Raw genomic sequence first — 15,828 nt, forward strand, 5'->3', positions numbered from 1 at the left:
CAAAGAGGAGGCTGTTAAATGGAGGCCAGAGCAGGGTGTAGATTTAAGGCCAGAGAGGAGGCTGTTAGATGGAGGCCAGAGCAGGGTGTATATGGAAGGCCAGAGAGGAGACTGTTAGATGGAGGCCAGAGAGGAGGCTGTTAGATGGAGACCAGAGCAGGGTGTAGATGGAGGACCAGAGAGGAGACTGTTAGATGGAGGCCAGAGAGGAGGCTGTTAGATGGAGGCCAGAGCAGGGTGTAGATGGAGGACCAGAGAGGAGGATGTTACAGTAGTTCAAGCGGGTAATGAGATGAAAGCATGTACCAGGGTTGAGAAAAGAGCGGATTTGTGAAATGTTTTTGAGGTGAAGACGGCAGGAGGTGGTAAGGGCCTTAATGTGTGGTTTAAAAGATAGGTAAGGACCAAAGGTGACCCCGAGGCAGTGGGTTGGGGGACAAAGTGCAGCTGTTCATTGTAACTGACAGATTAGGTGGAGCGAGATGGGGGAAAGATGAATAGTTCTGTCCATGTTGAGTTATAGAAAGCGGGAAGAAAAGAAGGAAGATATGGCCGATAGATACTCTGGAATCCTGGATAGAAAAGAGTTGATATCCAGAACAGGGAGGTCGATTTGAAGTGGTACTTGACGCTGTAGGATCTGAGGACAGAACCTTGGGGGTGACCAACAGTGAGGAGAGGAGGTGGAGTGGGAGACACTAAAAGGGTGGTTAAAGAGGTAAGAGCAGATGCAGGGCCAAGCTGGTGACACCAAGGGATGAAAGAGTTTGTATGAAGAGTACTGGTGTGAGGCTTTGGTAGTTAGGAGGTCGTTGGTCACTTTGGTGGGGGCAGTTTCTGTGGAGGGGTGGGGGCAGATACCAAGTAGACATGTCATTCAAGGAGGCTCAAAGCAAAGGCAAGAAGTGAGATGGGCCGGGAGATGGACAGGCAAGCTGGGCCAAGGGATGGCTGTGTAAGGATGGGTGTGATGGTTGCTTGTTTAGATGGGAAGACACCATAAGTTAGTGATAGATTGAAGAGATGTGTTAGTGCTGAGGAGAGGTTGGGGATGAGGTGGGATGGAATTGGGTCCAATGCGATAAGAAGAGTAGCTTGGAGAGACGTTCTTCAGTGATGGTGGAGAGTAGGGCTGGGCGGTATACCGTGAAAATACCGATACCGTCACTGGCGTCGGTTAACCGACCTCAACTTTGCCAGGACGGTATCTGCGGTATTTTCACTTTCATCTACCCGTCTGAGCCCTAAGCTGCACAGGTTGAAGGATGTCTCGTGTGCTGTGTGTGCAGGGACGCACAGACAGCACATAAGAGACTGGCACTGTGTGTCAGAGCGCCCGCATCACCCGCCCGGCACAGCAACAACAAAGCCGCCACCCGCCCGTCCCCACGTCCCCCAACCCCCCAGCGTGTCAGAGCGCCCCGCATCGCCCGGCACAGCACAATGGAGCCGCCACCCGCCTGCCCCCGCGTCTCCCAACCTCTCGGCGTGTCAGAGCGCCCCGCATCGCCCGGCACAGCACAACGGAGCCGCCACCCGCCTGCCCCCGCGTCTCCCAACCTCTCGGCGTGTCAGAGCGCCCCGCGTCACCCGCCCGGCATGGCACACCACCCTTCTCGTCTCAGCCAGTTTCCGCGGCAAGCACATGCCTCTCAGCGGCCCGGCACAGCACAGTGGAGCCGCCACCTGCACGCCCCAGTGCCCCCCGCCACCTGCACGGCCTGTAAGAGCATCACGGCCAGTCTTCTATGTGCTGTCTGTGCGTCCCTGCACACACAACACACGAGACATCCTCCAACCTGTTCAGCAACACATGAGAAAAAGAGAAACGTTTCTGACCACAACCGTGGTCTTTTCTCAAGCCAAATAACATTTGGCTTAAGAAAAGACCACGATTGTGGTCAGAAACATCACTGTTTTCAACATAAATGTAAAAAGGTGGAGATTTATTCACAGTCCAACTGGAATGCTGCTACTATATGAATAGAGATAGAAGAGATAGAAAGATCTATCTCCTATCTATCTATCTATCTATCTTCTATCTATCTATCTATCTATATATCTCCTATCTATCTATCTATCTATCTCCTACCTATCTATCTCCTATCTATCTATCTATCTATCTTCTATCTATCTATCTCCTATCTATCTATCTATCTCCTATCTATCTATCTATCTATCTATCTATCTATCTATCTATCTCCTATCTATCTCCTATCTATCTCCTATCTATCTATCTATCTATCTATCTATCTCCTATCTATCTATCTCCTATCTATCTATCTATCTATCTATCTATCTATCTATCTATTCAAAGGATGAGAGCAGCACAACTTGCAATGTCTGGTGCCAGCGGGTCGGACCGTAGACCTGGGTCCACTGTAATATATATATATAGATGAACCAGCAGCACTCTGTTCTTTGTAGTTCAAAAAAGTGTCTTTATTCCATATAAGTGCGACGTTTCAGCCGCCTCTCGCGGCCTTTTTCAAGCATACAACATGTGACTAGTAATGCAAATTTATACTCTCTTACACAGGTGTTCACAAAATTAGGGGGTGTGTTCACCCTACACACGTGACTAACATACATCTAGTGCAAAATAAATGTAGCAAATCTTGTATACATAATATCCATAGTGAGATTATTATCCTTATCTTAGTGTCAAATATAGTGTCAAAGTGCATAGTGCATAATAATGCAAAGAAAAATTTTTTTGCAAAAAAATTTTTTTTAAAAATGAAAATGAAAAAATCCGCTTTGAAAGACTCGCAAGCGGGTAAGGACAGTTGTGAATATTCAAAGTTCATAATAGTTCATGTTATTGAGCGTCAGGATCCATATAAACGTAATCAGTAATACACCCCACGAGGATTTTTAGGTACTTGTTCACATAGTAGATACGATCTGCTTTTTTTATGTATATATTCCGGTCATGGCTTAAAGGGATGCTGTAGGTATTCTCAGGGAGGGCCACTTACTGGAGTTATTGTGTCTCTGTCGGCTCGTCTTCCCACCTTCGAGTTGCGCTTAGACTTCTCAGTGTGAACAGGTTCCATACCTGAATCTCACTCCGAGCGAGGAGCTTAACCGTCCCGATCAAACAAATGACCGCCGGCACATTGCTCCTCACGTCCTGGCGCTTGAGTCCATACCGGTACTCTCGTGCCCTCTGGTAAGACTTGCCAAGAGACTCCCCTTGTGGTATCCTCCTCGTACTGGCAGATAAATGTATGAATTAAAAGGCAATAAACTATCCCAGCTCGACCTCTTAGTTATTCCTCGGGTGATCAGCCGATTACATCATGGATCCTGGCGTCCTCTTGCACAAGATCTGTAAGTAAACAAAATTAAATATAATTAAATATTAGTGCTAGTCTCACGTAATACACACTGTTGCAAGTACATGATACATTTGGTGCCTCAGCAGCAAGTCATCTCCTATACATTCCGCTAGTAACTTTGTACTCAATATTGAGACCTTGCGGTCCCAAGGCTTCAAGTTTATAGATCCACTCCAACTCTCTCCTTTTTAGGAGTGTGTGTCTATCACCTCCCCTCTTTGGCTGTGCAACCTGGTCAGTAGAGTGGATTTACCTGTGCCGAAGCATTTTATTGATGCAAAACATACGGAAAAGGACCTGAGTTTTATGATTATTGACCAGGTTGCACAGCCAAAGAGGGGAGGTGATAGACACACACTCCTAAAAAGGAGAGAGTTGGAGTGGATCTATAAACTTGAAGCCTTGGGACCGCAAGGTCTCAATATTGAGTACAAAGTTACTAGCGGAATGTATAGGAGATGACTTGCTGCTGAGGCACCAAATGTATCATGTACTTGCAACAGTGTGTATTACGTGAGACTAGCACTAATATTTAATTATATTTAATTTTGTTTACTTACAGATCTTGTGCAAGAGGACGCCAGGATCCATGATGTAATCGGCTGATCACCCGAGGAATAACTAAGAGGTCGAGCTGGGATAGTTTATTGCCTTTTAATTCATACATTTATCTGCCAGTACGAGGAGGATACCACAAGGGGAGTCTCTTGGCAAGTCTTACCAGAGGGCACGAGAGTACCGGTATGGACTCAAGCGCCAGGACGTGAGGAGCAATGTGCCGGCGGTCATTTGTTTGATCGGGACGGTTAAGCTCCTCGCTCGGAGTGAGATTCAGGTATGGAACCTGTTCACACTGAGAAGTCTAAGCGCAACTCGAAGGTGGGAAGACGAGCCGACAGAGACACAATAACTCCAGTAAGTGGCCCTCCCTGAGAATACCTACAGCATCCCTTTAAGCCATGACCGGAATATATACATAAAAAAAGCAGATCGTATCTACTATGTGAACAAGTACCTAAAAATCCTCGTGGGGTGTATTACTGATTACGTTTATATGGATCCTGACGCTCAATAACATGAACTATTATGAACTTTGAATATTCACAACTGTCCTTACCCGCTTGCGAGTCTTTCAAAGCGGATTTTTTCATTTTCATTTTTAAAAAAAATTTTTTTGCAAAAAAATTTTTCTTTGCATTATTATGCACTATGCACTTTGACACTATATTTGACACTAAGATAAGGATAATAATCTCACTATGGATATTATGTATACAAGATTTGCTACATTTATTTTGCACTAGATGTATGTTAGTCACGTGTGTAGGGTGAACACACCCCCTAATTTTGTGAACACCTGTGTAAGAGAGTATAAATTTGCATTACTAGTCACATGTTGTATGCTTGAAAAAGGCCGCGAGAGGCGGCTGAAACGTCGCACTTATATGGAATAAAGACACTTTTTTGAACTACAAAGAACAGAGTGCTGCTGGTTCATCTATATCTATCTATCTATCTATCTATCTCCTATCTATCTATCTATCTATCTATCTATCTCCTATCTATCTATCTATCTATCTATCTATCTATCTATCTATCTCCTATCTATCTATCTATCTATCTATCTATCTATCTATCTATCTATCTCCTATCTATCTATCTCCTATCTATCTATCTCCTATCTATCTATCTATCTCCTATCTATCTCCTATCTATCTCCTATCTATCTATCTATCTATCTATCTATCTATCTATCTATCTATCTATCTATCTCCTATCTATCTATCTATCTATCTATCTATCTATCTCCTATCTATCTATCTCCTATCTATCTATCTATCTATCTATCTATCTATCTATCTCCTATCTATCTCCTATCTATCTATCTATCTATCTATCTCCTATCTATCTATCTATCTCCTATCTATCTATCTATCTATCTATCTATCTCCTATCTATCTATCTATCTCCTATCTATCTATCTATCTATCTATCTCCTATATATCTATCTATCTCTTTCTATCTATCTCTATCTATCTATCTATCTATCTATCTCCTATTTATCTACTATCTATCTATCTCCTATCTAGTATCTATCTATCTATCCATCTATCTATCTCCTTGATTGATCAATAGATAATAGATAGATAGATACAGATAGATAGATACAGATGGATAGATAGATAGATAGATAGATAGATACAGATAGATAGATAGTACAGATAGATAGGAGATAGATAGATAGATAGATACAGATAGATAGATAGATAGATAGATAGATAGATAGATAGATAGATAGATAGATAGGAGATAGATAGATAGATAGGAGATAGATAGATAGATACAGATAGATAGATAGATACAGATAGATAGATACAGATAGATAGATGGATACAGATAGATAGATGGATACAGATAGATAGTAGATAGATAGAAGAGATCTATCTGTATCTAGCTATCTCCTATCTATCTATCTCCTATCTATCTATCTATCTATCTCCTATCTATCTATCTATCTATCTCCTATCTATCTATCTATCTATCTATCTATCTATCTATCTATCTATCTTCTATCTATCTATCTATCTCCTATCTATCTATCTATCTATCTATCTCCTATCTATCTATCTATCTATCTATCTGTACTATCTATCTATCTGTATCCATCTATCTATCTATCTATCTATCTATCTATCTATCTATCTCCTATCTATCTATCTATCTATTGATCGATCAAGGAGATAGATGGATAGATAGATAGGAGATAGATAGGCAGAGGAAATAGATGATAGATAGATAGGAGATAGATAGATAGATAGATAGATAGATGATAGATAAACCTGTATATACTACATACACATCATACTGTATACACTCTGAGTCCCTATAGTACATAGCTATATACCTGTATATACATGTCCTGTGGTGTGTCCATAGCTGTATGCTGTATATACATGACCTGTGGTGTGTACATAGTTTGGGTTGTTGCTCATTGAGTTACTGTACTTTTTTAAAAACATAATATTCCCAGTTTGGTATGGCCAAGTGGGTGTGGCTTGTAAAAGGGGGTGTTGCTTACAAAGGGGCGTGTCATAGTTATCGTCCATTTATCGTTACCGCAGCTACAGGGCTCCAGACTAAAAAATTTACCTAGGAGCCATTGGCTCCTAACCTGAAAAATTTAGGCGCCAAATAGAATATTTGGTCGCCAACATTTTAAACCATGTAAAATTAATGTTATGTTAAATGGGACTTACTGTGTGCAGAGGCCGCGGCAGCCTCCTCCTCCTCCTCCTCCTCCTCCTCCTCCTCCTTTAGATCCTTTCTTTTCTTAGTTTGAAAACGTTCAACATGGAAACTTGCAACTTGACAACCATATACAGTCTGACAACCATATACAGTCTGACAACCATATACAGTCTGACAACCATATACAGTCTGACAACCATATCCAGTCTGACTCAGTACTTCAGCTTCACTTGGCTAGCCTTTTAATGAGGCTTACTCTTCTGAACTTGAACTTAAAGGGAACCTGTCGACCCCCGTGCCGGGGTGACAGGCTCCCAACCCCCCGTTAGAGCCCCCTATACTCACCTCATCGCGCCGGGTCCCGCTTCTGAAGATGGTCGGGTCACGGAGATCTCAGCCGCTGCAGCCCGGCGTGCGCTGAGAGATGAGTCCAACGCTCATAGAGAATGATGGGAGAGTCCAGCGCTCCGTCATTCTCTGAGCGTTGGACTCATCTCTCAGTGTGCGCGCCGGGCTGCAGCGGCTGAGATCTCCGTGACCCGGCCATCTTCAGAAGCGGGACCCTGCGCGATGAGGTGAGTATAGGGGGTTCTAATGGGGGGTTGGGAGCCTGTCACCCCGGCACCGGGGGTGACAGGTTCCCTTTAAAAGCTTGCAACAGTCTATACATACTGAGCTGGACTTATGACTGCAGCCATAGTGACCCCCCACAAGATGTGTATATAGATAGATATATCTCTCACCTAGTGACTAATGCAAGTGACCCCCTACAATACAGACACCTGAGGGGCCCTGATAATAATAATTGTGCATATATCTATCTCCCAGTGTCTGCAGCCAGTCTGCCCTACACTTATAGATGGCCCCCTCCCCTTATAGATGACCCCCTCTACCCCCATTATAGATGCCCCCTTCTCCCCCCCATTATAGATGCCCCCTCCTCCCCCCCCATTATAGATGCCCCCTCCTCCCCCCCATTATAGATACCCCCTCTTCTCCCCCCCATTATAGATACCCCCTCTTCTCCCCCCCATTATAGATACCCCCTCTTCTCCCCCCCTTATAGATGCCCCCTCTTCTCCCCCCATTATAGATACCCCCTCTCCCCCCCCCCATTATAGATGCCCCCTCCTCCCCCCCATTATAGATACCCCCTCTTCTCCCCCCCATTATAGATACCCCCCTCTTCTCCCCCCATTATAGATGCCCCCTCTTCTCCCCCCATTATAGATACCCCCTCTTCTCCCCCCATTATAGATACCCCCTCTTCTCCCCCCCATTATAGATGCCCCCTCTTCTCCCCCCCTTATAGATACCCCCTCACCTTATAGATGCCCCCTCACCTTATAGATGCCCCCTCTCCCCCCCCCATTATAGATGCCCCCTCTTCTCCCCCCCATTATAGATGCCCCCTCTTCTCCCCCCCATTATAGATGCCCCCTCTTCTCCCCCCCTTATAGATGGCCCCCTCTCCCCCCCTTGAAGATGGCACTCTCTTCTCCCCCCATTATAGATGCCCCCCCCCCCTCTCCTCTATGCTAAGCAATATTTAAAAACAAACAAACACACAAACTCACCTGACAACCCGCTCCCCCGGCGATCCTCTTCTTCTTCAGGCGCTGTCCCCGGCTGATGCGCGGCTGCCGGGGGTGTCCCGTCCTATCCCCGGCAGTGCGGCGCATCAGTGAGCTCCCTGTACGCCGGGGCTGGGACTTCTGACACAGGAAGCGTCTCTGACGTGCGCTTCCTGTGCCGGAAGTCAGGGCCCCAGGCAGCTCACTGATGCGCCGCGCTGCCGGGGATAGGACGGGACACCCCCGGCAGCCGCGCATCAGCCGCGCATCTTAAAGAGACAGCGCGCCGCCGCCGGGGCCAGTCGCAAATGGCGCCCAGATTAATAAATCTGGGCGCCATTTGCAAAAAGTCAGTCGCATTGGCGACCATTTTGGTCGCCATCTGGAGCCCTGAGCTACATATGCGATAAACCGCGATATTGATTTAGGCCAATATCGCCCAGCCCTAGTGGAGAGGTAAGTTAGTGGGCAAGACCACTGGACAGGCATGAGGGGGGGGCTGAGGGGACTGTAGGGGGAAACCATTGTGGATGTCATCAATTTTCTGCTTGAAGAATGTGGCAAAGTCCTTGGCAGAGATGAGAGATGGGGGGGGGGGAGGGGCAGAGGGGGCGGAGAATGGAGGTGAAGGTGTTAAACAGTTGCCTAGGGTTGTGAGAGAGAGAAGATATGAGGGAAGTGAAGTAGTCCTGTTATGCAGAGGTGAGGGCAGACTTTAAATCAAAGAGTGCTCGCCTGTATGTCTGGGAGTCTTCCTTGGAGTGGGTCTTCTTATAACGCTGTTCAGCAGCTCTGGACGCTCAGGGGGCCAGGGCTGATGTTTGGTTAGGTCAGGAGGCCAGGGCTGATGTTTGGTTAGGTCAGGGGGCCAGGGCTGATGTTTGGTTAGGTCAGGAGGCCAGGGCTGATGTTTGGTTAGGTCAGGAGGCCAGGGCTGATGTTTGGTTAGGTCAGGAGGCCAGGGCTGGTGTTTGGTTAGGTTGGTCTGTTGATACGTTGTGTGAGGAAGGGGCGACAGACTCAAAAGCTGAGGGAATTGTGGAGTTGTAAAAGGTAGAGGCTGTGTCAGTGTCATTGAGAGAAGATATGGTGGAGAGTGTTTGAATGTCAAAGTGTCTAAGGTTCTTAAAGGCCATCTCCATCACCGGGTATATAGTATATATACTACAGGAGCCGGGATGGGTCAGATATTCCACACGTGACCCTTATTCTCCTGAGTTTGTATCTTTGTGTTTCTCAGGTTCCTATAAGGTGTCAGGACGTCACCGTCTATTTCTCCATGGAGGAGTGGGAGTATGTAGAAGGACACAAGGATCTGTACAAGGAGGCCATGATGGAGGATCAGCCGCCCCTTCTCATCAATGACCCCCCAAGGCTGGAGAAGGCGGGAGACATGATGGCGGCCAGGATATTAGAGCTCACCCTAGAGATAATCCACCTGATCACCGGAGAGGTGAGCCATGCGTCACATCCCCTCCCTCTTATCCCTATAGATAATACAGGGAGATGACTGGAGAGGGGAAGGATTGTTAGACTCTCTGTAGTGATCAGTGTCTCACCATACACAGGATTACACAGTAGTGAAGAAGTGGTGTGGTGAGTGTGTGGCGCCCCCTGTGTCAGGAGGCTGGAGCAGCAGCCCCATCACAGATCCTCCACCTCCATCACTGATCCATGAGCAGAAGATCCTAGAACTGACCACCAGGATGACTGAGCTCCTGACTGGAGAGGTGAGCAATGCTGCTGGGAATGCTGGGACATATAACACCAAGGTGGGAGGTGTCTGGAGGATGACGCCATCATTGTGTGTGTCAGGTTCCTATAAGGTGTCAGGACGTCACCGTCTATTTCTCCATGGAGGAGTGGGAGTATGTAGAAGGACACAAGGATGTGTACAAGGAGGCCATGATGGAGGATCAGCCGCCCCTCACATCACCGGGTAAGAGGAGACTTACTGATTATAGAGGAGACCAGGGGTGAGGGGCACCGAGACCCCCATCATCCCTCATCACATATACACAATGTACTCCGTCCCTGTGTCTTCCCTACAGATGGATCCAGGAGGAGAAATCCAGCAGAGAGATGTCCCCGTCCTCTGTATTCCCAGGACTGTCCAGAGGGAAATCACAGGATTAAAGATGAAGAAGAAGAAGAAGAAGAAGAGAGGATGAGGGGCGATCCCCGGTGTATGAGTGAGGTGAAGGAGGAGGAGACGCCGGGAGCTGCTACCCCAGGTATGGTATAATGAAGTAACAGGGATATTCCGGTCTCAGCGGCCTCCATGTGACAATCGCCCTGTAAGGAATGAGGTTTCCGGTCTCCCACATTCAGGACTGCCATGTCCGTACCGGGTCCAGGTCCATAAATGTCCGTATCCCCCATGTGGGGTCATTTCTTGATGCTATCCCCGGCTGTATATAGTGATTAGCCCAGTGGGAATATAGAACAATGCTGCCTCGCCCCGGGCCGGTCTACACGTGCAGGGTCTCATGTACCGAGTTCACAGCGAATTACACCCTGCGAATTCCGCATCGAAACCCGTTGTAATACTCTTTCTTGGATTTTCATACCAATGTGAGAATGCAGGGTCTCCAGTATCGGCTCCTGGACGGTTAGATGAGCCTGAATCCCGCTGGATATACAATATATTCCCTGCTGATGATACAGTCACTTGGCCAATAGGATTAGTGGTGTGTACAGCATCACTGCTCTCCTCTGCGGAGTCCGTGTATGCTCAATGCCCCGGTGTATGCTGGATCACTGCCCCGGTGTATGCTGGATCACTGCTCCGGTGTATGAGGGATCACTGCTCCGGTGTATGCTGGATCACTGCCCCAGTGTATACTGAATCACTGCCCCGGTGTATGCTGGATCACTGCTTCGGTGTAAGCTGGATCACTGCCCGGTGTATGATGGATCACTCCTCCAGTGTATGCTGAATCACTGCCCCGGTGTATGCTGGATCACTGCCCCTGTGTATGCTGGATCACTGCCCCGAGGTAGACTGGATTACTGCTCCGGTGTATGCTGGATCAGTGCTCCGGTGTATGCTGGATCACTGCCCCGGTGTATGCTGAATCACTGCCCTGGTGTATGCTGGATCACTGCCCGGTGTATGCTGGATCACTGCTCCGGTGTATGCTGGATCACTGCCCTGGTGTAGGCTGGATCACTGCCCCGGTGTATGCTGGATCACTGCTCCGGTGTATGCTGGATCACTGCTCCGGTGTATGCTGAATCACTGCTCCGGTATAGGCTGGATCACTGCCCCGAGGTAGGCTGGATCACTGCCCTGAGGTAGGCTGGATCACTGCCCCGAGGTAGACTGGATCACTGTCCCAAGGTAGACTGGATCACTGCCCCGAGGTAGACTGGATCACTGCCCCAAGGTAGACTGGATCACTCCCCCGAGGTAGACTGGATCACTGCTCCGGTGTATGATAGATCACTGCCCCGAGGTAGACTGGATCACTGCTCCAGTGTATGCTGGATCACTGCTCCAGTGTATGCTGGATCACTGCTCCGGTGTATGCTGGATCACTGCTCCGGTGTATGGTGGATCACTGCTCCGGTGTATTGTGGATCACTGCTCCGGTGTATGCTGGATCACTGCTCCGGTGTATGCTGGATCACTGCTCCGGTGTATGGTGGATCACTGCTCTGGTGTATGGTGGATCACTGCTCCGGTGTATGCTGGATCACTGCTCCGGTGTATGATGGATCACTGCTCCGGTGTAGACTGGATCACTGCTCCGGTGTATGCTTGATCACTGCCCCGGTGTAGGCTGGATCACTGCTCCGAGGTAGGTTATCACTGCCCCGGTGCATACTGGATCACTGCCCCAGTGTATGCTGGATCACTGCCTTGGTGTGTGCTGGATCACTGCCTCGGTGTGTGCTGGATCACTGCCTTGGTGTGTGCTGGATCACTGCCTCGGTGTGTGCTGGATCACTGCCCCGGTGTATGCTGGATTACTGCTCCGGTGTATGCTGGATTACTGCTACGGTGTATGCTGGATTACTGCTCCGGTGTTTGATAGATCACTGCTCCGGTGTAGACTGGATCACTGCTCTGGGGTAGACTGGATCACTTCCCGGTGTAGACTGGATCACTGTTGTGGTGTAGACTGGATCACTTCCTGGTGTAGACTGGATCACTTCCCGGTGTAGACTGGATCACTGCTGTGGTGTAGACTGGATCACTGCTGTGGTGTAGACTGGATCACTGCTCTGGTGTAGACTGGATCACTGCTCTGGTGTATGCTGGATCACTGCTCCGATGTATGATGGATCACTGCTCTAGTGTAGACTGGATCACTGCTCTGGTGTAGACTGGATCACTGCTCCGGTGTAGACTGGATCACTGCTCCGATGTATGATGGATCACTGCTCTAGTGTAGACTGGATCACTGCTCTAGTGTAGACTGGATCACTGCTCCGGTGTAGAATGGATCACTGCCCCAGTGTACACTAGTGGCCCTTCTAGAGGGCGGCTCAGGAATTACATACTGTACATGGACTCCAGATTAGTCTTTTTAGTCTTTAGTTTTTGGGGTTTTTTTAGTATAATTTTTTTTATATATATTTGTAGCTTCGATCCCTCACCACTACTCACAGATTTTAGTAGCAGGTTTTCTCCTTTTCTTGGTTTCCAGTCCCAAACTTATGAAATCTAACAAAATTACAGGACATTTTGTATTGAAGGGACGTTGTTCACACGTCCCAGTGGATTTCACCCTGCAAGTTCCGCATCTAAATCCTCTGCCACAGTCTGGACTGGATTATGATTCCGAAGTAGGAATGTCGCCACCGCCCACTTAACCCACCAGCTGCCGGGCTAATACATTTCCTGCCCAAACTCCCGCCTGCTGCTCCAGCTCCCAGGTCCCTGATTGGCCGAGCGGGACGTCGGTAAATGATCTTCCAACAACTGATGTTAGAGGGACAAAAACCAACTAAACCGGCATCAGAGGGCGAGATTCAGCCGAAACACAACAAGCTGGTTAATAGCTGCAAACAGTGAAGAAAAAAAAAAAAAAGGAGCGATGCATCAGGGTCTGTGGGGTCCAGGGTGATAGGAAGGAGATCAGTTCATCATCTTTGTGGGTAAAAAATATTAATTACTAAATGAATTTTTATCCACACAGAGAATCCCAGTGATGCGGCTGATGGAGACTTCATGTTATCACTGAATTATAAAGTAGAAGTTGAAGAAGTGGAGCAGCACTCCTCAGGAGAAACCCGCCGGGACCTTACTGTACATCCAGGAGGTCACAGGACAGATCTATCATATAATCCCCCTAATCCTGAGGAACCTTCTCCTGACCCATCACAGGTTGTTACCACAAGGACAGATCAGACAGACCGGAAAAGGTTCCATTGTGGTGAATGTGGGAAAGTGTTTACAAAAAACTCAGACCTCGTAACACACAGAAGAAGTCACACAGGGGAGACCTATTCATGTTCACTATGTGGGAAATGTTTTACAGATGAATCCGAGCTTGTGTCACATGAGAGACTACACATAGCAGAGAACCCATATTCATGTTCAGAATGTGGGGAACGTTTTGCTCAGAAAGCTGTTCTTGTTAAACATCAGGAATCTCACACTGGAAAGAGGCTATATCCATGTTCTGAATGTGGGAAATCTTTCACATCTAAATTAAGTCTTCTTACACACGTGAGACGTCACAAAAGAGAGAAGCTGTATTCATGCTCAGAATGTGGAAAATGTTTTAAGGGAAAATCAGAGTTTGTGTCTCATGAGGCAGGCCACACAAGAGAGAACTCTTATCCTTGTCCTGAATGTGGGAAATGTTTTACATCAAAATTACTTCTTCTTGCACATGGGAGAAATCACACCAGGGAAAAGCAATATTCATGTGCAGAATGTGGGAAATTTTTTATATCAAAATCACATCTTATTATACATGAGAGAATCCACACTGGAGAGAGACCATACGCATGTCCAGAATGTGGGAAATGTTTTTCAAATAAATCTTATCTTGTTGTACATACGAGAAGTCACACAGGAGAGAAGCCGTATTCATGTTCGGAATGTGGAAAATGTTTTACAAATAAATCAGGCCTGGCTGTCCATGAGAGAATTCACACAGGAGAGAAGCCATATGTATGTTCAGAATGTGGGAAATGTTTTAAATGTAAAGATCAACTGCTTATACATGAGAGAATTCACACAGAAGTGAAACATTTGTGTTCACAATGTGGGAAATCTTTTTCAAGTAAATCAGTTCTTGTTAGACATCAGATAATTCACACAGGAGAGAAACCATATTCATGTTCAGAATGTGGGAAATGCTTTGCATATAAATCACGTCTTGTTACTCATCAGAGAGTTCATATAAGAGAGAAGCAGCCATGACATTCACAGAGTTAAGAGACTGTTTATAGCGATTGTCGTGTTCAAGAGGATAAGCTCCTTCCAGAGATATCCGGGATACAAAGTCTATAAGGAAAAGAGTGAGGAGGTGGTGAGAGGAGAGGAGAGAGATGTATAAGGAGAGGAGGAAATTACTGACAGGAGAACAGAGAGAAGTATAAGGAGAGGAGGAAATTACTTACAGGAGAGGAGAGAGGAATATAAGGAGAGGAGGAAATTACTGACAGGAGAGGAGAGAGATGTATAAGGAGAGGAGGAAATTACTTACAGGAGAGGAGAGAGGAATATAAGGAGAGGAGGAAATTACTGACAGGAGAGGAGAGAGATGTATAAGGAGAGAGATGTATAAGGAGAGGAAGAAATTACTGACAGGAGAGGAGAGAGATGTATAAGGAGAGGAGGAAATTACTAACAGGAGAGGAGGAAATTACTGACAGGAGAGGAGAGAGAAGTATAAGGAGAGGAGGAAATTACTGACAGGAGAGGAGAGAGAAGTATAAGGAGAGGAGGAAATTACCAACAGGAGAGAAATCTGTATGAAGAATCTGAGAGGAAGAGACTGAAGCAAAGTGACAGCGGAGGCAAAAGTCACAGGAGGAAGAGGAGGAGGAAGAGGGTTTTTTTAACTCTTTGACCAAATAAAGACAATTTGTATCTATGAATGTTTCTTTTCTTCTTTTTTATTTCCCCACAGTATTCTCAGGTTTGACGCCATCTTGTGGCATCACCAGTAATCTGACCAATCAGTATTAATCCCCTATAACTAATGCGAGAAAAAAAAGGGGGCGACAAGAATCTCTCTGTTTAGACTCAATCCAACCTTACTCTCTCTGAGTTTTAAGTCCCTTCTGTTTCCTTTTCTCTTTCTTCTTTTCTACCATATGTCAACAAATCAGAAGCCAGTCGTACACACTCCTCTCTTAATGCCACCCCCCACCAATCGAAGGTCACATCCATACCTCGGATATTCCTGCCCCCCTACGTGTGACCACGGGATTTAGGTTGTCTGACATGAAGGATTCCAATATCAGAACCAATGGAGAGCTAATTACCAATCCATATACAATGCACCTGTAACGCACACGTCTGTTTCCGCTCCCCCCTACCTGCTCAGGTTCACACTGCGCTGTGATCATCTCCTTCTCACCATGCTTCTGCTGCGACGGCCTTCTTGCTTTAAGCTGATCTCCTGCTGGTTTGTGCTCCCTCTAGTGTCAGACATGTACCTGTTCTCCTGTATTTATAGCCCAGCCCACAGGTT

At 46.7% G+C, this 15,828-nt stretch overlaps 1 protein-coding gene across 1 annotated transcript in view; it reads left to right on the forward strand.

Moving 5' to 3' along the window:
- LOC138793975 (zinc finger protein 850-like) overlaps nt 1-15,206 on the forward strand; it is a 42,462-nt gene extending 27,256 nt beyond the window's left edge. Inside the window, exons 11-16 of the mRNA XM_069972739.1 lie at nt 3,907-3,938; nt 4,023-4,179; nt 9,408-9,620; nt 9,736-9,763; nt 10,219-10,401; nt 13,315-15,206. Coding sequence (XP_069828840.1) covers nt 3,907-3,938; nt 4,023-4,179; nt 9,408-9,620; nt 9,736-9,763; nt 10,219-10,401; nt 13,315-14,549 — 1,848 coding nt within the window. The 3' untranslated portion in view covers nt 14,550-15,206. The remainder of the gene's footprint in view (nt 1-3,906; nt 3,939-4,022; nt 4,180-9,407; nt 9,621-9,735; nt 9,764-10,218; nt 10,402-13,314) is intronic.
- Nucleotides 15,207-15,828: the final 622 nt, after the last annotated feature.

The sequence above is a fragment of the Dendropsophus ebraccatus genome, chromosome 5, assembly GCF_027789765.1.
Source record: "Dendropsophus ebraccatus isolate aDenEbr1 chromosome 5, aDenEbr1.pat, whole genome shotgun sequence".
NCBI classification, from domain to species: domain Eukaryota; kingdom Metazoa; phylum Chordata; class Amphibia; order Anura; family Hylidae; genus Dendropsophus; species Dendropsophus ebraccatus.